Raw genomic sequence first — 21,451 nt, forward strand, 5'->3', positions numbered from 1 at the left:
CATCCCGCAGCAAATCCACCATCAGCTAAACCAACCACGCATCCCTCCCACCACCACTATCGCATTCCCAACATCCCGAATCCCAAATACAACCCTATCCCCAATCCCGCCCCCAAGCCCACCGGCACAACAGTCCTCCCACCCCCAGTAAAAGGCACACTACCCCCCCTTCCCCCCCTTTTCCCCCTTCCCCCCTATCACCACCGTCCCCACCCACCACACGTGCAGTCCCAGTAGCAGAACCCCCCGACCCCGAGGCAGTCGACAGTGGAGACCCCGGCACAAGAGTCTGGTTGAAGCCTGTCGGATACGGCGCGGTGTTACTGACGCGACAGGAGCTTGTGAGCTTCGGCTGTGCTCCGCCGACGGGCGCGCAGAGGACGTCGAGGAGGAATGTTATTACTGTTTTTCAGGGAGTTAGTGTTTACACTTGGGTAGGGAGGGGAGAGGAGGGGAGGGGAGGGGAGGGGGTTTGGTAGGTGGGAGTTGGCAGGATCGTATCGTGATGGTAAAGTGTGGAGAAGGGGTAGGGTTAGGGATGGATGGGGATAGGGGAAACCTTGGGTGACTTGACGCACAGTTTAGATCATCTCGTGAGCACAGTTCCACCTCGCATGGTGTGATTACTTCGTCGGTAATAGGGCAATGACATGCGCAACTGCGGTCCCTGATGCCGTTGCAGCCGGCTGCTGCTAGAGCTGGTGGTTGGCATGTTTGCTGAGTCGATCCTTTCGTCAGCTTGACACCGGCAGACGATATCGAAGTGAAGAAGCATGGTGCGTCTACGGAATGGATGGCAAGTGGGGGGACTTACCGCGCAGCTTGGGTAGTCAAAAGGGTTCATGGGATCAAGCGTTGCGAGCGCTGCCAAGGCAGATGATGTCCCAGAGGAGATGGCAGCTGAAACTGCGGAGCTGAGTGAAGGCGATGCTTGGTAGAAGGACTGGCAGGGGTCGAGTGCCAATTGCGCTGCTCCTATTTGTCCACAACATCGGGATCAGAATGCGGAAGAAGGGGTCATCAGGGTGACTTGATGGAGCTGGAAGAGTGGGGCTTTACGGAGCAATAGCCAAGGGACGTACTTAGGTAGTCGGTATCATCACAAACCACAGCTTCGCAAGCAGAAGCATTGCCACGACTGGCCGGACTGCATTGGCATGCGAGGTCGGCTTCTTGAGTGGGGTTGAGGCATGTGTAGATGTTGGTACCAGCGCAGTTAATCTGGCCAAGATATTAGCAATATCATAAGTAATGAGGGACATGGCATGCGTACTGAGCATTTGGGATAAGAGGTCAATTTCACGCCAGCAGCACTGGATGTTGGTGTCTCCTTGGACACAATCTGCACCGCATGCGACTCCGTGATTCTGCTCAATGCAGGCACAAGGATATATGATATCACAATGCTTAACAGAAAGATAACATGCATGTTGAAGATATTCTTACAGAAAGAGATGCATGATGGATGAGTGTGAGGTACGAAGTGTCGACGAAAGAAGAGATCGCTAGCGTGGCCGGCGCCCTAGCTTCATTTACCACTTTAGCTATGTTGACTGATTCCATGTCAATTTCGCGATTTCATTGGTGCACAGGGAGTAGAACATTGTGCTCGTTGGTTCGGCTGAGCTGCATGTTGTCTTTAGAACCACTGAACGCTCCGCGCTTGGGGCATGCATGCCTGTGCACGAAGCATCGTGTGCTCGGCGGTCACAAAGAGTTGGAGTTTCTTGTCGCCAAAGGCAGAATTGACTATCAAGTCAAGAAAAGTTGAGAGAAGAATTGAAAAGCCAAGTGCAATAAGTCTTTGCCAAAAGCAGAAACTCGAGCGGGCGTCACGAGGCTAGTGCAAGGAAACGCCTATTCCTGGAGACACTGTACAGCTTCAAGTAAAACCATCGTGACCATATCCTACGACGGAGCCCTTGCATTTACCAACGACGATCAAGCCCCTCCTGGTAGCCTCCCTTCCTCGCTGTAATCATCTTCTACCTTGTTATCCGCCCAGCCAAAGTAGTGAGCCTCGACATGGCGTCCAAGCTCAAAATCAAAGCGCAGGGGTAGAAGGCACTCACGCATTGAGAAATTACATGTCGTTGGCATTAGAGGCTTGTCACCAGTGTCGCAGCTAAACGTGTAGCTCAAAAATGGAGCCATCCAAGAGACGGGAGGGTGGTGGGGATTTATTGGCCAGAATGCGTGTGTTGTTGTCACCTTCACAGGAGCATCCTCTCTGAGAGCAAAGCGCTTGATAAAAGCTTCGTGCCTATGTTTGGGATGTAAATGCAGAAGTATGAGGCGAGGAAGCTACTGACCTCATCATCATGGTCATCGCGGCCCTGGTACCCAAAATGAGATTGTCGACGTGCTGAGAAGAGTCGATGCTTCTCTTTGAGCCGAGTCCACCATAAGCAAATGCTGAACGATGAAGCCAGTAGATAGACAATCGTTATTCCAGTTTGGAACTTCACTACAAGACTACATACCTCGGCATCTGTGATACCCCCGTAACCTTTCCGCTTCCAGATCATTTGAGCGATCTGTGATAGAGACGTCTCAGCATTGGGTCTATAATCAGATATTGTTCATTGCTCACCATAGACGCTTGATTGTCAGACATCACTTGTACTTGACTAGGCATTCCTGTCTTGTTTCGAGCGGAATTGATTTTGAGAGACGTGACAGTCGTTTCCGTAATATTGTCATATTCGCCGCAAGGAAGCACCCTTGGTAATGCTTGGTCTCTTACCTTCAACGCCACCATATTCATGCCATTCATAGCCGTAAGCTCACAATCGGCCGAGGGTTCATAAGTCTCTAGCTTCATGGATTGGTGGGTCTCGTCGAGGAAAGCCATGACGTTGTTGTCGATCCAAACGTCGTACAGGTAATGGGGATGAAACCCTACACAGGTCTTGCCGTGTGGTCATTTTTCGTTGAGGTTTTGGACATCAAACACAGTATCAATGGAGAAGGCCACTGGCTTGAAAGAAGATGGTGAAGTCTCTTGGATGATCTTCTTTACCAGCTCTGCAAAGTGTGCTTTGGTTTCACTTTCATTTCCTTTGAGTGAAACTCTAATCCGAAAATGCAATTGAATATTCGCAAGCGGCTGACTGAAGAATCTCGTCAGAACGTTAGAAGACTCCTTTGCAGGATACGTTGCCGCTGATGCCCAGGCTATAAGACACATCATCACCAAATTACGTCCAAGGAAGCCACTTCACTTTCCGTAGTACATCCGAAACATTCGGTCATCATAGCCGTAAGGGGGATTCGAGAGCTCGAGGGAAGCCTCGAAATTAGACTTCTTTGGAACAAATTCCTTTAATGTTCCAGAAGACGACCAGACGTGGAACGGGAGGACACCATATAGAACTTGGTCAAGATCCATGTGGTACAAATCGACTCGACCCGGACCTAATCTAGCGGCGAGGTCTTGGTAAGGTATGAATGTATTGAAAAAGTCGGATTGGACCAAATTTGCACCGCTTTGGATGAACACATATCTTTTGTTAGAACCTTCATCTTCTTCGTTGTCTTGAGCAAGTCCTCTGTAAAACATGACTCTGAACTTAGATTGTTGGCCGACATCGTAGCCTATGTCTTGTCTCATCGTGACTCGAGGCCTGTTTCGAAAGGTGTCCCACATGAAGTGAGCATTCATTGGCTGTGCCACTAGATCTGCATACCCATCCGGACGGAATCCACCTGCACCAAATCAGTGAATAAAGAAAATAAGTATGACAAGCTTTACCGGGATAGTCAGGGGGCTCGGTCACATCATCGAATGCATCGGATTGTGCGTCCAATTTAGGTAGTCTGAATGCTGTGTTGGCGTTTTCCTCCGTTTTGGAGCTGTCCTCTATCTCTATTTCGGGAATGTATGCATTGTTCATTTTGGAATTGGGCGACGGCAAATGTACTGGTAACGTTAGGGGGAATATGGACAGGAGGCTGAGGAAGCATCTCCAGATTTACCATTTAGTATAATAAAAGCTACTTGTTAAGCTAAATCACTCATTGCAATATACTTCAAGATAGCATGATAGATCTATCACGATGTCATATATTTAAAGCCGACGAATGGGAACTGAGAGCCACTACTGCAAGTCTAAGCCAGCTACTGGGCCGAGACCGTCGTTTAGTTTGGGCTTGTCCTGGGCAATGGGTCGGTCAAGTCCAATCTGGAAGAGTCCAGACTTGCCTTCCAGCTGAAAAGGTAATGTGGCTTGTGGCAATTGATTGTGATTGCTCGGTAAGCCTTGCAGTAGTGACTTTCCCAGCTGCCTTGTTCGGCGCCACATTGCTTCGCTGTCAGGCTAAACAAAGTGCCACGAACGGCTTGACCCTCGGCTTTCTCCCGAGATGGTTGTTACTGTGAAATGTAAAAGCTTCTTCCTCGCTTGATCAATGCGACCATGGAAGCCTGCATGCCTGAATAACGTCGGTTTTCTGAGGCCGATATTTCGCCTGCATTTACTTCTGCTCAGCAGGCACACTTGCTCGTGAAGAAGTAAGAGTCAGTCGTAAGGAACAGCTATTCCGATAAATGGTAAGAGGTACTGGTTTTGCTGTGCCTGTGAAACTGTTTGCCCAAAAGAAAGGTTTCAAGGAGGACTGCAAGATACTCTCGTAAGTGAGCACGTGAAAACATATTGGGGGCCACTGGATCAGGCCCAGACTTGAAAATTCCATCTCATGTTTCGCTGACTTCAGGAGTGAGCACATTATTCGGTCAATTAATGCAAGGGAAATGAGGTGGAAACGGTCTTATGACGGAAACGTCATTCGCACGGCAAGAACCAAACTTCAATTGGAAACTGATGTCTTCCCCACAAGGTCAAGAAAGCCTTGCCTTTATGGAAATCAAACGTGAAGACGCGGTAGAATCAAGAGATAGGAGATGGGCGGTTTTCAGATCTAATGAAAGATACCGCCTATTTTATCCACCCAATCAGACCCCTGTCTCCCTGCGTCATAGGACCAGGCCATCATCCGCCAAAAACTTGGAGCTTGATGTTGCACGACGTCCAGATCCAGACGTACTCTACAATCCATCACAGCCAATTCTCCGGGACTTACTACATTCATCCACGACATTGAAAAGTCATTACACCTCAGCCATCCTCGCACGAGTCACCAATCATACCCCTCTCGCCTCATCTCCACGCTCATTCTCACTCGCACTCAACTGAACCTTCACCCGCAACAATGGGCCTCCTCGACCCCATCTACAGTTTCGCAAACACAGCCATCTCCGGTGCAGGCGGTGCAGTCGGCGGCGCCATCTCATCTGTTGGCGATGGCATCTCCTCCACCGGCCGCAACCTCGGCGACAGTGTAGCCGGTGCAGCTAACGGGTATGTCTACCCAACCTGTTACCTAACCTTCCCCCAGTCTCCCCTTCTCCTCCTCTCACTCCCCTCTACACCAATATGAATCCAAGCTAATCCCACTACCTCAAGGTACGCCTCCTACGTAAACGACACCGCGAACTACGTCCGCGACGCCACCGGCGCCGAAGGCGTGCGCAAGGGCACAGGCAACAACCCGCTCGGGCTCTCCTCGGGCAAAGAAAGCGCTCGCTCCTACGGCGGCGCCACATCCTACAAAGGCCTCTCATCCACCTCCTCGGCCCCGTCCAAGGCCGCCAAGAGCGCGAGTGCGAACGTTGGTGCCGCGAAGAAAGCACCTGCGGCTGCGCAGAAGAAAGCCACGGGTGCAGCAGGTGGAGCAGCGAAGAAAGCGCCCCCTGCTGGCGTGGGGAAGAACGTGACTGGCAAGCCGGGCAATGCGGGTAAACCCGCAGCCACTGCGAAGGCGCCGGCCAAAGCGCCTGCGAAGCCAGCGCCGAAACCGCCGGCGGCGGCGAAGGGACCAGCGGGCGGGACGAGGGCGGCGGCGGCTGGGAAGGTAGGGGGAGCGGGGGATGCGGGGAAGAAAGTCGGTGGGACGGTTACGGGGATGAGTGGGGGGTTGACGCCTGCGCAGAAGGCGTTGGCTGCGAGGAAGAAGTAGGTGGATTCGAGGAGGGCGAGAGGCAAGGGGGAAGATGGGGCGGTGGAAGAAGATGAGAAGACGTTGCGGAGACATGTGAGCGGGTTTGAAGGGGAAGTGAGTCAAAGGAAAGGGGGGTTGTGTATCATATGACATATATGTACGCGTGCGGAGCCTGCGATGTGTGTCTCACATTGAATCGATGAGCGAGTTCTCCTCTTACTTCAGACTTTGTCCCTCCCCACCTCCGTCCATGAGGCTGCAACCTCATTATCTCTGACAAAGTCTGTCACTAAACGCGTAGTCGTGTATCTGCCCACGAAGTGTTCGTAGATGGTTGTAAGAGGTATAATGAACACTTATGGAACCAAAGCGTTAGTCGATAGATTATTTTCGGAAGGTTCCAGTTGGTTGTTGCGTATGATATCTTGCAGGCTATGAGGTGGGGAAGTGATTGAGGGTGGACTTTTGTGGGAGGTGGTTTATCGTTTTAGGGCTTTTGTATGCCTTGTTTACCTATGGAGGATGTTGTGAGAGGATGGGGTGGGGTTTCGTAGTGGTGATAATAGCTGCTAGACTTAAGAAATTGACTGGCACTGGTTTGTGTAGTAGCTGTTAGGTGTGTAAGAGGCACTTACGGGGTATAGAGGTCTTGTATCTACCCTCTCTGCCCACTGAGGGCTTTTGCAAGAGGAGGAAAAAGGTAGGCTTTCATTATAGACCTGACTAAAAGACTCAAGGAATCAACTGGCACTGGTCTAAAAGTCATTTTTAGATCTGCAAAAGGCACTAGCAAGCGAGAGAATAATGAAAAACACCGCGATCTATTGGTTCACTAATTGATACTACCTTCTATACTCATCTCTCATCACTCATTACGTCATCTCCACCCAAGAACAAAAGAAAAACAGGCGAATCAAAACTTTTACAAAGAAAACCACGCCTAAGAAGGCGGCCCCATCCTCCTTCCCTGTCTCCACTTCCTCCCCTCCCCCTTCCCAACATCAATACTAGCCAACAAGGCATCAACATCCACGCCTTCCTTCCCACTCGTACTCCGTCTCTCCTGCCTCCTCTCCTTACTCCCGGCCGCCAAACCAGGATGCCCAGGCGGCAACCCCTGGCTCAGCGGCCTCGTCGGCACTGGAATCGTCGTCGGCAGCGGCGGCACGGGGGGGACCTCATCAGCATACTCGCCACTGGGACGAGGCGGCTCGCCTCTCAGCGCCGCAAGATTAGCATCCGGGTCCTCACCCGCGGCGGAACTGGACGTGCTAGGGCGGAATTCGGGCCCATTGAGCATGGTATCGCGCATCTTCTGCGGCAGCTCCTCCACCTTCGCAAAGGCCGGGTTGTCGGTGCTGAAGATGCGGGTGGGGGAGGCAGGCGGGCTCGCGGTGGGAGGCGGGGGCGCAGCGGCGTAGGAGGCGGCGATGCGGTCGACGAGCTCTGCGCGGGAGTCGAAGGGCCGGATTGACATGGTTGCTAGTTCTGACGGGGAGGGGCGGTTGGGGTCGAAAGTGCGAGCGCGCGAGGGGGCGGCGAGGATGTCGTCGAGGAGACCGGGCGGGATGCGGATGCCGTCCATCCAGAGGCCGGCGCGCTTGCGACGCTGGATCTCGCTTTGGATCACGAAGCCGACGGTCGTGCCTTCGATGGCGAATTTGGAGGTCAGTTTCCACAGGTAGCCGTGCACGAGGGAGCCGATGTTTATTTTGGCGATGGGGTTGGTGGCTTTTAGGTCGTTGTTGATGTCTTCTTGTAGGCGCAAAATCATTGGCAGCCCGGTTTCGACGGCGTTTACGCCGAGGCGCTCGACGAGGTCGGCGAGGAGTAAGTGAAGGAGGAGGATGTCTGGCTCCGATTCTGGTGACTCCAGGGCAGTTTCGTAGACTGCTAGATGGAGTTGCTGCAGGAATATTGACTTTTCCTTGAGTTGGGTTTCTTCCCAAGAGGCTTTGTGCCTATTCGTAGATGTTCTATGAGGCAGGTCTTCATCCATTTTCGTTGCAGCACTCTCATTTAAAGACGTGATGTCGTCTATTTGTGGCGTGCTAACGCTCGTCTTCGACATGTTGCTGTCCTTCTTCAGCGTAGCATCGTCCTGTTGCGGCTTGCTATCGTCCGTCTTCAGCGAAGATGTGTCCTTCTTCAACATCAGATCGTCGTTATTCATGCCGTCTTTCGGTCGGACCTCTCTCTTTGAGGGTCGCCTCTGTAATTTGTTATGTTCCAGTACTCGCACATCATTTGAGCTCATCTCTAGTGACAACCAGGTCATCAGGGCGTCAACGTAAGCTCGTCTCACTCTTCGATCCTCGTCATACATGAGCCATTGTGTTCCCTCCCAAGCCTTGATGCCAGCACGACTGCGTCCCATGGATGGAGCATTCTTTGCTGTGGTTTTTCCGTTTGCAACTATCAAGACTCTCTTGATTGCTTTGAGTGCTGTCACGCGTGCGGTGCCAAAAGAAAAGAATTCTTCAGGGTTCTCTGAGGCTGCTTTGGAAGCTTGTTCTTCTGACAGTGAGTTACTGGCGGATGTTGGGCGTTTGGGGCTGGTTTTGGTGGATCTGGTCGGTTTCAGACGCTGGAGTATGGTGGTTACAATATCAAGGACTTGATCAGAGTAGTAGAGATGTGTGACGAGATTTCCGATGCAATGATGCAGTTTGTTCAGTAGCAATTGGCGGTTGGATGAAGGTAGTGTCTCATCATCGCTGCCTTTCATTGCTTGACTGTTTTCAGCGGGATCGTTACTCTTGAATATATCAATAGCTTTTGTCTGGTGGTGATGTGGGAGCGAATCGCTGGGTAGTTGCAGATTCACAAGTATCTGTTTTAGAAGACTGAGTAGAACATCAATCACACTGAGTCCGATCATGTTCACGTCTGATGATAACAACCAGTCAATTAGCGAGACAAGAGTGATTTGCTGTTCCAGACCATCTTCGGTTGCGGGAATCTTAGCGAGATAATCAACCATTGTGATAAGTATGATGAAGCGATCCTGTACTGGTGCCCATTGTGTTACCATTTCAGTCAATGTATTTGCCCATGAAGGTCGAGTGAGCGAGCGCGAGCTTCTGCTTGTCGCAGGTCGTCTCTCAAGAGCCTTTGTGCAGACAAATTTGAGCATTGCGTCTGTTGCGGAACGGATTTGACTTCCATTGTTGGGAGTGAATATTTGCTTCAGGCCTTGGATGGCTAGCAAGCTCACTTCTTCTTCTGCGATTCGATCAGCATCATCGGTTGCGCCATCGACTTCTGCAGTCGTAGGTCGTGATGGATCTTTGTTAGTCTGCACAGTAGCCACGCTTATTCTCCTTCTGAGAGCATTGTCGTCATTGCTTTTCTCATCGGTGGAGCGTCGTTGAAGGGCAGTCAAGCTATGTCCGTCTCCTGCATGCAGGTTCTGTAGGATTGCTGGCATGATCTTGCTCATCTGTGTTCCGCTGTCGGCTTCAAGAGCTTCTGAGGACGTTGCACATTTCATGGCTTTGAGACCAGCTATCCTCCATCGGAGTGCTGTTGGTGCGTTGAGTCCACCTTTTGGCTGGAAAGGGAGTTTGAGTGCAGCGTAACTTGCGTAGGTGTCGATCACTTCTTCATACTGCTCGACGTATTTGTTTTCGCCGGCGAAGAAGGTTGCGTAGTTGTGGTGACAAAAGGCTTCGAAGACAGGAACGGATTCCTCTATGGTGGAGAGATCTTTGGAGTGAAGAATGGTTAGGAGAATACGGAGTATGTATGTGGCGTAGAGTGGAAGATCGCGAGGCGTCTTTTCAATAAGCGACTTGGCTATTTCAAGGGTGACTTGAATGTTGCTGTATACAAATATCAGCAATCTGGTGTAATAGATGGTAAATGAGGCTCGACTTACCCAGTCTTGGTCTTATTTACGTCACTTGCAGTTTTCTTGTCGAGGTATGAAGCCACCTTTGGTAGCTTGCTTCGTCTTGTAGAGGCGTAGTAGAGGAGGTAGCTGAGTTCAGAGGGGTTTGCTCTGACCTCGCTCTTCTGGTATCGTGGGTAGCATTTGTGGATGAGGAGTTGATGCTTAGGCATCAAAGTCTGGTGGAGGGTGTTCATTTTGGCGGTTTTAGTGATTTGGATGTTTAAAATTGGTTGCTTTAATGGTCTTTGGTTTTAAAATTGGTTGGTTGGTATGGTTGTTGTGGTGTATCGTGGTTGGCGGGGAGCCTGGTGGACGCAGTGATTCTTCTTCAACTACGCCCGAGGAGAGAGAAAGAGACTGAGAGAGAGCTTGCTTTTATACCTGCGCGGCAGGTTTCAATTCGCGCTAGAGCGAAACGGGGTACGATTAGGCTTTGTATTAACTTATAACTCCCTCAATTCACAATTGCATTGGCTGTAAACGTCTCCACTAATCTTGAAACTTAATTAGAAAGGCTAAAAATAACTTGCATTGACTTACGGCTGCCTTAATGTCTCTTTGAACTAGCTTTTAGTAATGTGCGACTTATCTGAAGCGAGATGTTCATACCGCATTGATATCTGCTCAAGCTTCAGACGGGCTGCAAGAAACTTTGCATATATTAATTTAGCCGGTTGCAAATGTGTTTCAGTTTCTAGATGCCTCGTTGGCCTAAGCTCTACCTTATATTCGGTTTAGATTAGTACAAACTTCTAACATGCAGCCTCCGTAAATCTTCGCGAAGATTTGAAGTTGGCAGGTTCAAACGAAGCGCAAGTATTCTTTCAGCCTTGAAAAACACATTACTTACTTACAGCAAGTGCGAATCAGTTCGAACCTGGCCCAGAGCTGCCTATGACCGCCGAGGAATCTAGATGCGCCGGCTTGAATTGGCTTTGCGCCCTGGACGTTGTGCCTAATGCAAAGTCCGTATCAGTTTTTTTGGCATCTTACTCTAGCTTTCCAAGGCTTACTGCTACCTCGGTACGCTTTCACGCCACTCACGGGCGTGAGAAACCGAGTGAGAATCCAGGTTCAGCCACCCTAAACAGGCGTTACGCTGGCTTATGCTCGTCGAGACCAAAGCTCGTGTCCTTTGCTATGGGAGCTTATCTGGATGTGCGCTATTCGAGATGCGCCCGGAGTCCGTTTTGTATTCAGTCATGCGTCTTCGGTGTAGGTCTCAACAATGTGGAGGTGAGATGAAAAGCCGCGCAGGTTCCGCTCCTTTGCCAAGAGATACTTGATTTTGATTGGTCAGATGCCTGCATGAACGCCTGTCTCAAGCCGAGCGGGGCGGGGCGTCCGTCAGATCTCTCCGAGAAGTCCCCACACACATGGAAGCTTTATCCACAGATCTATACGATTGTTATCTTTTGATGTGTATGTGATACATTTCCTTAGGCAATCTCTACACGATCATAATGTTGGTAACGCTGCACCTTAGGTGCTGCAAATGACAACAAAGCCTCGACAGAATCACTCTGCAATTGAATAGTGATGATGACATAAAAGTCTGATCGAGGCATTGTCAACGCCCAACCCCACAGCTTCAGCCACCTCGAAAATATCCATTGGGGAATATCGTCTTTTTGAGTAGAATTTCTAGATACAGGAGCTTTGCTCCGAAACTTCGAGAAGGCCTAGAGCCCACATTGTATATCTCGTTCACAACTGCTGCCCCCATAGTCTCACAACCCGCCAAATTGCACACCTTTCGGGCGCCAAATTCAGCCACGTCAAAGCATATCAACCACAGGTGAGATTTGCGCAAAGCCAGCCACGTCATGAATTGGAGTTGGTCCGAGCCATCGAAGCCTTTGCTGTAGGTCTCATAACACATCAAACGCCTTCAAAGTTATCTCTTTCGCTGATGATCAGCTTAATCCCCGTGTATGTCTTCTCGAGAGGCCCTTTCTATGCCTGTCTGCTCTATCCTCCGATTTTCTGCCCTCAAGCCTCGACCACACACTGTCTCTGTTTTCGCAGCCGATGCATACTGAAGGTTCTTGAGTCTGAGACTGCTGATTTGGACTTTTCCATTACGAGTTGGTTCCCTTCATCTTTCCACATGCGCATCAGCGACGCATCCCTGCTTTTTTGAAAAGCGATCGAAACTGCGACGTGGCAATTGAAGTTTCGACTTTCATTTTTTATGTAAATCTAGGCTATAGTAACCTTCGTGCCTAGGATTTTCTCGTCGTCGGACGAAGGCTCGAGGGGTCGATCTTTGCATACTCGCTGCCTCCGCTATCAGCTGATGTGCTGAATCCCACAGCTTTTGCGCTCTTTTCAGCTCTGATCTATCTCGCTTGGCCTGAGGGCCTTTCAATTTTCGCGCACTGGTATTCTTCGGCGGCTGCTTCAGCTTCATTTCCTCAGCGGCGGTCAAGGGCTGATTGATCAAAACAATCTCCTCCCGGCGTCCTCCAGTACGCCCAGCTTCAATCATGTTGTAATGCATATCGGTATTTGCATTGTAAGTCGTGACGATGCTTGAGCGATGTTCCAACCCTGTAACGATATAGTCAACGGTAAGACCACCTTTCATATCCGAATAACTTGGAGGCTGTGTTTTTCTTGCGGCATGTGGCCAAATAGCATGTTGGGGCACGTGCAGAGTAAGCTGATTTGGTGTGGTAAGCCGCTCGTTCCCCCAAACGTCGAAATTGCTTTCATTAACAAATCTCTGGATTATAGGGTCGAAATGCTCGGAGCGAAGAAAAGCGCGTCTACTCAAGCGAATATCCGAGGTGTTTCCAGGCATAAGAATGTCTATGTCGATTTCTCGCATCACAAGATTTGCTTCGGAAAGCTTGACTGAATTGGTTTCATCATCGATTAAGATCTTGAGCTCCAGCTCAGGCAAGACAGCCACCGAAGCCACGGGATGCCCTGGCTGTAAATTCGGTGTCAATGATATAAGTAAGTAATCTTTGTGCTTGTGACGGTGTTCTAAAGCTTCATACTCCTGATGTTCCGGTTGTTTAATTTGCTTCTCATTTATCAATGATAGTAAAGCGGCTCCACGTGACCTAAATGCTCTTTTGAAACGAATCAATTGAGCGTGTAGGCGAACATTGAGCGCTTTACGGAGATCGAGTCTTCCCACAAGCTGCTCTCGTGTGTTGTGCGCCTGCTCCTCTGGAAAGCTTACCTCTCCAGACTGTGCAGTAGAAATGTATGTTGGTTCTGCTGACCAACGGGCGTCGGCCGAGACTTCGCCTTGCTGAGCAAATCGACTTAATGCCTTCAAAGCCCGAAGACTATCATGAAAAGATTTCTTGTGGTAAGCCTTGTCCCTCTTTAGATCGAGGTCATCTTTTCTCATACTTGATAGACTACTCTGCCCCACCGGCGCAACCTTCACGTATCTCGACCGCTGATCCTGCTTACCCTGCATGGAAATACTATCGTGCGAATTGCATGGACTGATCGAAAGCGAGGACGAATAAAGTAGTGCTCCTATGTGCAACCTCTCTTGCTTGATCTGACTCCCTCCAAGTTTAGTAACCAGCATTCTTCGAACACCCTCAAGAGCCCTTCTTTCTCGCTCAAGGTAGTGAACTTCAAACTTTCATTTAGTCAGCTTGGCAGAATAGGGAGTACGAGGTCCTGACCTCCGCGACAGAGCCTGAATGAGGCGACGAAGCCAATGCAACCACAGTGCCTGTTGCTTTTCCTGTTTGCTCAAGGATTCTCGCTCGACGAGAGGTGCCTATCTCTGTCCGATCCGCTATGCGCACAGTGACAATCGAAGAGGCAATACTTTCGATCGTGCGTTTGAGGAGCACAAAGACGTCACCACAGGTGTCGAAGTCGGACCGTATTCGTATGATCTTATGTGGCTTGAAGGCCTCAAGCTTAATACCGAAGGTATCAGAGATTCTCTTCAAGATTTGTTTCGCTACATAATGTATTAGCGAAGCCGGTCAGCGGATCTGGAGAGGCATACGATGCGTAGTGATCAGGTCAAAGTCCTTAGCAAGGAGCCGCATTTCGACATCTCCCAATTCGCTTTCTGCACTCGGGTCTCTCAGTCGCCAAACTTTGGCAATCAAGGTTTGTATGAGTTCATCCTTTCTGGCGCGAGCGGGAATGTGGATTGAACCCTCGCTGGGTCCTTTTGTCCCAAACGCTTCCATCAGGGCTGGAACTACCATTTTAGAAGTAGAGGCGGTGGCAGCGCGCCATGCTGATCTTGAATATCTCGGACATTGGAAGCTGTGCTGAAGGTCTGTCTCATAGACATCGGCTTGCTGAGCACGTTGAAGATATGCACGTAGGTGGGCTGTAGTAAAACCATCACTGAGGCTTGATACCAAATCATCAAATCGGGCTTTGTTGGACGTCTCTTCGCTTGCCACGTGTTTCGACAAATATGTCGCGCGGACCCTCTCAATATTGTCGCAAGCCTGCTCCATGTCGACGATCCCACGTTCTTCATCGATGGCTTGTAAGAGCTCCGAGGGGCTTAGTGGAGTCTTCACTTCTTCTTCATCATGTATTCCTCTGCTTTTAAAATTGTTTGGCCTGGTTCGTGGCTCTTGATGATCTAGCACGAGAACTTCGGCAGGCTCTCCTAAAACATCTATGCCCAAGGTAAGTTTGCGCGTGTATTGCTCATCTTGCGAAGGGTGATCGTTTGGCTCGTATGTGATGATCGGTCCATCGTACGGTTCGTAGATAATGGGAAGCGTAGGACCTGGGGGCTGATCGTTGAATGCATGTACAGCTGCTTCTTGACATCGAACGGGATGGTTAGAGAAGCGTCTAGGGCTGTGGATTGTAATGGCTTGGGGTAGACTTCGAGCTAATTGACGATTTGATACGACTCTGTATCGATACCGTAGATAAATGGGAAGCCTCGTCCATGTTCTAGAGGGGACGACGGACATCAGACTTGCAACAAACATCCAAGTTCATGCAGCTGTTGAACTTTCTTCAACTCGGAGTTTGCGCGGAAATAAGTCACTACGGCGGACGAAACAGCGCCCTGCACCATGATTTTTCTGCTGGTTCACTCTCTGGCTTTGAACATTTGAAGTGATATGCTACGAATCAACATTGTTGCCAGTCCTCGTATTGAAGCCGATTATAGTAGGAGAAGTACATTACTCTATCAGACCAACTTCCCGGGTTCTCAGGCTTTGTGCACCAATTTACACTGAGTTGCGTGCGAATGACGGGCACTCTTTGCTTTTTCAACATCTAACGTGCAGAGCAACTCTTTGACCCTATAGCAAGCTCAACAGCTTCTAGGTGGCTCATGTGCGGAACCATATAAATAGTCAAGACTCGCCCGCTGCACGCCGATGCACGCTGCTGATCAGCTTCCTTTTTCGAATTCTACGCTTGGTCTCTTACTGCTTACCTCAAAAAGCGTGGAACTGAATTGCATGTTCGCACTCAATCATTGTCTTCTTTTCGCGTTCGACGAAATACTTGACTGCGCTTTGTGGGCGTGTATCTCTTTTGACATACAGCATCACGATGATCTTCCTGTTCATGCTTATTAGCAGGCTTTTCTGCTGTACTTCTGCGTCGATTGGTGCAATAGGTTCCAATGAAGTGCTAGCTAGTCGCAGCTACTTCTACGTCGGAGGCAACTACGTGGATGTATGCTGACCTTCTAGACCGTGATTCACGAATCAATACTGGCGTTGTCTGACTTGCCAAATAGGATGGCACCGGCATGCACCTATTTCAAGACCAGATGTACGTCGAAAGCCTGCTGCCGCCAGGTGGAATGACGCAGAGAGAGCCCATTGTCTTCCTACATGGACAAGCTCAGACTGGCACGGTGAGACGAGCATCATGTCCAGCCCTGGCCCCGAACCAAAAAAAAGCTAAAATTCGGATGTAGAACTGGCTCAATACACCTGATGGGCGCGAAGGATGGGCTTCTTGGTTTCTTCGGCGTGGGTACGTCGTCTACCTAGTAGATCAACCACAGCGAGGTCGCTCCGCATACTCGCCTGGCTATGGCTCATTGGCAACATACTCAGCCGAATACATCTCAAAGTATTTTACCGGGGTCCAGAATTATCATCTATGGCCGCAAGCACATCTACATACTCAATGGCCTGGTGTAAGTGATACTGTCCTAGTCTATGTGGAGATATGAATCAAAAGACACTCCACTCATACACAAAACCGTTGACATGTCAAGCAAGACGGGATTGAAGGGTGATCCTATCTTCGACGCTTTCTACGCCTCTCAAGTCCAATTCCAGAACGATACCGTATGGGCACTTCCCCCTGAAAACTTTTAAGGTTGATTTGTTGTCAGATAATCGTACAAAATATTACTCAACGTGCTGGTGCTGCTCTTCTGGATCGGATTGGCCCTGCAATCGTTATCACTCATTCCCAAGCAGGGCCGCTCGGCTTCCTGATAGCAGACACCCGGCCGGCATCAGTGAGGGCACTCATCAGTCTCGAGCCGCAAGGCCCACCGTTCGAAGATCGCATTCTCAGAAATAGCACTGCTATTGCACGTCCATATGGCCTCACCAACATTCCGATTGAGTATGATCCACCGGTTGTGGATCCTGCTACGGCCTTGCCGTACATGACATTGCCTCCTCCTGGACCTGGTCTAAGCGACTGTATCCTACAAGCGTCCCCAGCAAGACGATTGGTCAATTTGGCCAAAATTCCACATCTAGTGGTCACGTCGCAGGCGAGCTACCATGCTGCATATGATTATTGCACAGTACGGTATCTTCAACAAGGTGGCGTAATTGTGGATTTTTTGGACCTTCCACATGCTGAAATCCATGGCAATGCACATTTTGTCTTCTTGGAGAGAAACAACCTCGAGATTGCAGCTAAAGTAGAGGAGTGGATAAGGAAAAATGTCACGTCCAGATAGTCTACTCATAAACGTATCATTTAATGGCTTTCAACAGCCCTGACTCCAGGATCACACCGCCAGAAATTATAATCATTTGCAATCCGCATAACTTGCATATGCGTGCATAATATTTCCTAAGCATGTTGCTCAGGCCTTATGCCAAGCTGGTTTAACAGCGCATCGACGGCTGATCTAGTAATCCTTGCGAGGCATCGCCCCTCATTTTCAACCATGAATGCGAACCCTCTTCGATACTAAACAAAAGCCTTTCGCAAATTGCATCAGTCGCAACACCTGGAATGGCCTCACGAAAGAAAGCCGCGAAGCCGAAACTCAATCCCTCGAGTTCAGGAAGCCTGGATTCTTATATCAGCCCTAAAAAGTCTGTAGGTCAACCGGACGCGTCAGAGAGCGGACTTGATGATCCACATTCAATTGTTGCGGGGCCAGAGTCAACTGCATCGACTCCAGCTTCCTCACAGCCATTGAAACGCAAACGCGCCGACAAAGATATGCCAAACCCGAAATGCCTCGTCCGCAAGAACACCAACGAAGACAAAGGGCGCCGAGCGAAAGGCTATGCCCCACCCAGCACCTATGACCATCTACCTCCTCTCACAGATACTCTAATTCCCAACCTCTTGTGTGTCACGGTAGGCCTTAATCCAGGCATCCAAACCGCCACCAAGGGCCACCCTTACGCGCATCCTTCAAATCTTTACTGGTACCTCCTTCACACGTCTGGATTGAGTCCCGACCGCCGCCTTGCTCCTTCTGAGTACGTAATTTTACCAGAGAAGTACTCCATAGGTAACACCAATATCGTATCAAGAGCCACGAGGGATGGGTCGGAGTTGAGCAAAGAAGAGATGGTGGTCGGAGCGGGCGAGCTAGACGAGAAGATTCGGAAATGGAAGCCAGAGGTGGTGTGTCTCGTTGGCAAGAGTATTTGGGAAGCGGTATGGAAGTGGAGACACGGGAAGGCAATGAAGAAGCAGGAGTTCAAATATGGATTTCAGGATAAAGGAGAGAACATGGGGAGACGGCCCAAGAAGAAGAGCAATAATTTCTTCGAAAAGCCGAAGCGAGGAGCAGATAAGAAAGAAGATGATGCCGATGATGAGGACTTATGGGACGGGGCAAAGGTGTTTGTGGCGACGAGCACGAGCGGGCTGGCTGCTAGTCTGAGTAAGAAGGAGAAGGAGGAGATCTGGGCGGAATTGGGATCGTGGGTGCAGAGGAGGCGGGAGGAGAGGAGAGTAACAGGGGATAAAGGTATGGCTGTTGACAGCGTGGGAGATAATGATGCGGCGTAGGAGACTAAATAATGAAAGAATTCAAGAAAACCTGCCAAGGCTGCAGTCTCTTCACAAAGTCTTGGCAAGTCTTCACTTGCAAAAAATCGCGTCTTCAGATCTATGTCGTGCAACCAACTACAATCCCAACCGCAGCTTCACCATTCCCACTCTAAAATGCCCACAATAAACCGCAAACGACGATCTGTACGTATATCCTTCCACCCCAATCACCCTCGCACTAATCCCCCTCCAAGGCTCCCGAACCCTCCGCCTCACCCCCTCCAGCAACCCGCCGCCGACTCCCCGCCCAATCCTCTTCCCCCTCCACATCCAGCACGCCCAATACCTCCGACTCGGAACCCAACAGCAACGACAATGACACCAGCACATCATCGCTCTCTCTCGCCTCCAAAAAACTCCTCCGCCTCGCGCTCAGCACCACCTACGCGCGCCTCCCCCTGCGGCGATCAGACATAACCTCAAAATGCATGCCACCGCACACAGGCCGACAAACGAACTCCGTAATAAAAGACGCAAACGAGAAACTGCGTGCGGTATTCGGCATGGAACTAACGGTCCTCCCAGCGCGGGGGCAGGAAGAGAAAAGCGTGCGCGAAAAACGCGCTGCGCAGCGCAACGCCGCTGGTGGGGGAACCCAAGCTGGCTCCGGCGCAGCAGCAGGGGGAAACAAGAGCTTCACACTAACCAGCACGCTGCCCGCTCGCTACCGGCTTCCTTCCATCATCACCCCATCGCTCGTGCCTACTGCAGAGGAAGAAGGCGCATACACTGGCCTCGCGACGTTTATTATCTCGTTGATTTATCTGTCGCCGTCGCGGTCGCTGCCGGAGCAGAGGCTGGAGAAGCATTTGAAGCGGGTTAATGCGGAGGAATATGTGTTGGGGGGGATGAGGACGGGAGAGGCGCTGAAGAGGATGGTGAAGGAGGGGTATTTGGTGAAAGTGCGGGAGAGGGACGGAGGGGGAGGGGGGAGGAGACGGTGGAGTTTTTCGTGGGCGCGAGGGGAAAGGTGGAGGTTGGGGATACGGGGGTTGCGGGGTTGGTTAGGGGGGTTTATGGTGTGAGTGATATTGGTGGTGATGGAGCTGGTGGTGGTGGTACTGTTAGGGGAGGGAGGGGACGTGGTGCTGGTGGTAGGGCAAATAGGGATCGGGAGAAGGGAGTTAGGGAGGAGGTGGAGAGGAGGTTGGTTAGGAGTCTTGGGGAGGGGATTAGGGCGATGGAGGTTGCTGATGTGCAGGCGGACGAGAGGGAGGGAGATGAGGATAGGGAGGAGGAAGAAGAGGTAGAACAGCCCAGGAGGAAAAGGGGTCGACCTTCACGCGGTAGCGGTGGTAATGGTGGGGGTAGAAGCAGCAGAGGACGCGGTCTTGTGGAGGACGAAGTCGAGGTGGATGGTGAGGAGGATGAAGATGACGAGGAAGACGAAGAGCAAGAAGAAGATGAGGAAGAAGACGAAGAAGAAGACGAGTAGAAGTACTGGCTATAGCATGTATAAATAGCTACTGATTTGATGCAGCTCACACTACTAAAGGTCTACTCTCGGTTTTTACTGTGCGCTCTGCTTGCGCTAGGCTCGTTGCTGATGTTGGCAATTACCCTCGTAATGCTTGCTAGCAATAATATTGTCCTCCTGCAGACTCATGTCTTTGTTGACGTCGATATCATTTTCATCGCTCTTCCCACTCAATTGGACAAATGCTCGCGAGCATATTCCAAGCTTCTCTGGCACGACACCACCTCCACTCCTTCGCCATCGCCTTCTGCGCAAATACATTTCCCTCTTATGATTCAAGCGCACTCGATGCTGCTCGTATTGATGGCTACCGATGCTTGGCGTTTCAATGGTCCATAGATACTGCGCAAGAGACATTTTGGTGTACCATTCGATATAAGAGGTGCTCGGATCGCTCATGTTCCCATCATCGCTCTTCCTGAGTCTTTCTACTCGGATTTCTTCTCAGCTCCACACGGCTGTCATATGCTTTCTCTTCACCTCGCCTCGGTCGCAGCCTCTGCCCACTGCTTCATCAACCTCCCCGCGATCTCCGGACTCAATATCTCCCTCCTGAACTTCTCCTCCTGCAGCATCTTCAGCGCCATGATGGTGGGAGCGGGATACTGCAGAAATCGCACGTATTCGGGCTGAAGCCAGTATCGCAGGTACTTCAAATAATTGACGAATTCGGGTTTCGAGAAGTACTTCTGGGCAGCGAGTTGATTTAGGTAGAGAGGAGAGGAAAGGAGCGAGACAAATTCCAGCTCTAGTTCGAAACGGGTGGGTGGCCCTGTTGGAGGGGCGTTGGTCTCGGCTTCTGGTGAAGCGTCTCGGGAAGGGTCTTGGGCAGGGATGGGGGGAGGACCGCTGGTGGTATCTTTGGTTTGAGACGGCTGTGGGCTTGGCTTTGGTGTGGTTGGAGGGGCTTCCTGAGGTTGAGATGGCGGTGGGCTTGACTGTGTTATGGTTGGCGAGGCTTCTTGTGCTTCCTGTGTCGGTGGGGTCACATTCTCTGGCTGCTGCTGCTGTTGTTCTTGTGCAGGTTGAGCAGCCGGAGCAGAGGGAGGAACATTTAGGCCGGGGATCTGAAAGGCATTCATGTCGGTCTCTTGAGTTGTGGTAGGATCTTCGTGGGCACTTTCGCCTGGTGAGTTGGGCGCCTTCCGATCGGGATCGGGATCTGGATCCCAACGGCCAGGATTTATACTGCTGCCTGCCGAGGGGACCGTTGTCTGGTTCCGAGTAGTATGCAAAGCAGAATTTGAGATGCCACTTGGTGGGGTGGGAACTGTCCGATTGTAGGTGCTCTCGGTGCTGTAAAACCCAGGATTTGTACTGCTGCTTGCTGAGGGGGCTATCTGGTTCTGAGAATTGTAGAAATCACTATATGTTCTGTCGCCTGAGGCGCCGGAGAGTATACAGTTCCGAGTGGTGTATAAAGCAGGATCTGTAATGCCGCCTAGTGGGGCTGGAAGTATCTGGTTATTCGTGTTGGTAGCTACCTGACTCTGAGTTGTCTGGTTGTGCGTATGGGCTTGATTCTGAGGATTTCAATTAGGATTTGTACCCCAACCCGAGGGGCCTAGCTGATTATTGGAGTATATGGCATTGTGGAAATCACGATATTTCGTGAAGACTCGCCCAGCTGGTGCAGGAGCTGTGGGAGTGTGTGTGGTGGAGTCTATTAAGTTTAGGTTATGGTATTAGTTGGACAGCCACATTCCTTGCCCAAAAGCTGGCGAATAGTGGCCGGCCTCGCCGGCTCAGATACCTCGGATGGGTCTAGACGTGGGAGAGAGGCTTTCGGAGTTGCGGGGAGCGCCATGGCCTGGAGGAGTTTG

General features: G+C 50.6%; 8 protein-coding genes across 8 annotated transcripts; 3 read left to right on the top strand and 5 right to left on the bottom strand.

Moving 5' to 3' along the window:
- Positions 1 to 1,941: 1,941 nt before the first annotated feature.
- On the bottom strand, positions 1,942 to 2,854 carry KY384_000873 (uncharacterized protein; the record flags this gene model as incomplete). Its single annotated transcript, XM_044809406.1, has 2 exons — positions 1,942 to 2,037; positions 2,594 to 2,854. 2 exons carry the CDS (start codon positions 2,852 to 2,854, stop codon positions 1,942 to 1,944), a joined length of 357 nt encoding a protein of 118 aa, XP_044673313.1.
- Positions 2,855 to 3,220: 366 nt separating this feature from the next.
- KY384_000874 (uncharacterized protein) lies at positions 3,221 to 3,896 on the bottom strand (the record flags this gene model as incomplete). Its single annotated transcript, XM_044809407.1, has 2 exons — positions 3,221 to 3,708; positions 3,755 to 3,896. The coding sequence occupies 2 exons, from the start codon at positions 3,894 to 3,896 to the stop codon at positions 3,221 to 3,223; spliced, it is 630 nt and encodes a 209-aa protein (XP_044673314.1).
- Positions 3,897 to 5,211: 1,315 nt separating this feature from the next.
- Positions 5,212 to 6,018, top strand: KY384_000875 (uncharacterized protein; the record flags this gene model as incomplete). Its single annotated transcript, XM_044809408.1, has 2 exons — positions 5,212 to 5,360; positions 5,466 to 6,018. 2 exons carry the CDS (start codon positions 5,212 to 5,214, stop codon positions 6,016 to 6,018), a joined length of 702 nt encoding a protein of 233 aa, XP_044673315.1.
- Positions 6,019 to 6,940: 922 nt separating this feature from the next.
- KY384_000876 (uncharacterized protein) lies at positions 6,941 to 10,089 on the bottom strand (the record flags this gene model as incomplete). Its single annotated transcript, XM_044809409.1, has 2 exons — positions 6,941 to 9,824; positions 9,881 to 10,089. 2 exons carry the CDS (start codon positions 10,087 to 10,089, stop codon positions 6,941 to 6,943), a joined length of 3,093 nt encoding a protein of 1,030 aa, XP_044673316.1.
- Positions 10,090 to 12,080: 1,991 nt separating this feature from the next.
- KY384_000877 (uncharacterized protein) lies at positions 12,081 to 14,832 on the bottom strand (the record flags this gene model as incomplete). The annotated part of the gene is made up of 3 exons (XM_044809410.1): positions 12,081 to 13,508; positions 13,555 to 13,841; positions 13,890 to 14,832. The coding sequence occupies 3 exons, from the start codon at positions 14,830 to 14,832 to the stop codon at positions 12,081 to 12,083; spliced, it is 2,658 nt and encodes an 885-aa protein (XP_044673317.1).
- A 1,266-nt stretch (positions 14,833 to 16,098) lies between these two features.
- KY384_000878 (uncharacterized protein) lies at positions 16,099 to 18,109 on the top strand (the record flags this gene model as incomplete). The annotated part of the gene is made up of 3 exons (XM_044809411.1): positions 16,099 to 16,179; positions 16,227 to 16,801; positions 16,990 to 18,109. 3 exons carry the CDS (start codon positions 16,099 to 16,101, stop codon positions 18,107 to 18,109), a joined length of 1,776 nt encoding a protein of 591 aa, XP_044673318.1.
- Positions 18,110 to 18,579: 470 nt separating this feature from the next.
- KY384_000879 (uncharacterized protein) lies at positions 18,580 to 19,586 on the top strand (the record flags this gene model as incomplete). The annotated part of the gene is given in 2 exon segments (XM_044809412.1): positions 18,580 to 19,053; positions 19,065 to 19,586. The coding sequence occupies 2 exon segments, from the start codon at positions 18,580 to 18,582 to the stop codon at positions 19,584 to 19,586; spliced, it is 996 nt and encodes a 331-aa protein (XP_044673319.1).
- Positions 19,587 to 20,104: 518 nt separating this feature from the next.
- On the bottom strand, positions 20,105 to 21,435 carry KY384_000880 (uncharacterized protein; the record flags this gene model as incomplete). Its single annotated transcript, XM_044809413.1, has 2 exons — positions 20,105 to 21,151; positions 21,382 to 21,435. The coding sequence occupies 2 exons, from the start codon at positions 21,433 to 21,435 to the stop codon at positions 20,105 to 20,107; spliced, it is 1,101 nt and encodes a 366-aa protein (XP_044673320.1).
- Positions 21,436 to 21,451: the final 16 nt, after the last annotated feature.

This window comes from Bacidia gigantensis, assembly GCF_019456465.1.
Source record: "Bacidia gigantensis strain McMullin 20006 chromosome Unknown contig_125, whole genome shotgun sequence".
NCBI classification, from domain to species: domain Eukaryota; kingdom Fungi; phylum Ascomycota; class Lecanoromycetes; order Lecanorales; family Ramalinaceae; genus Bacidia; species Bacidia gigantensis.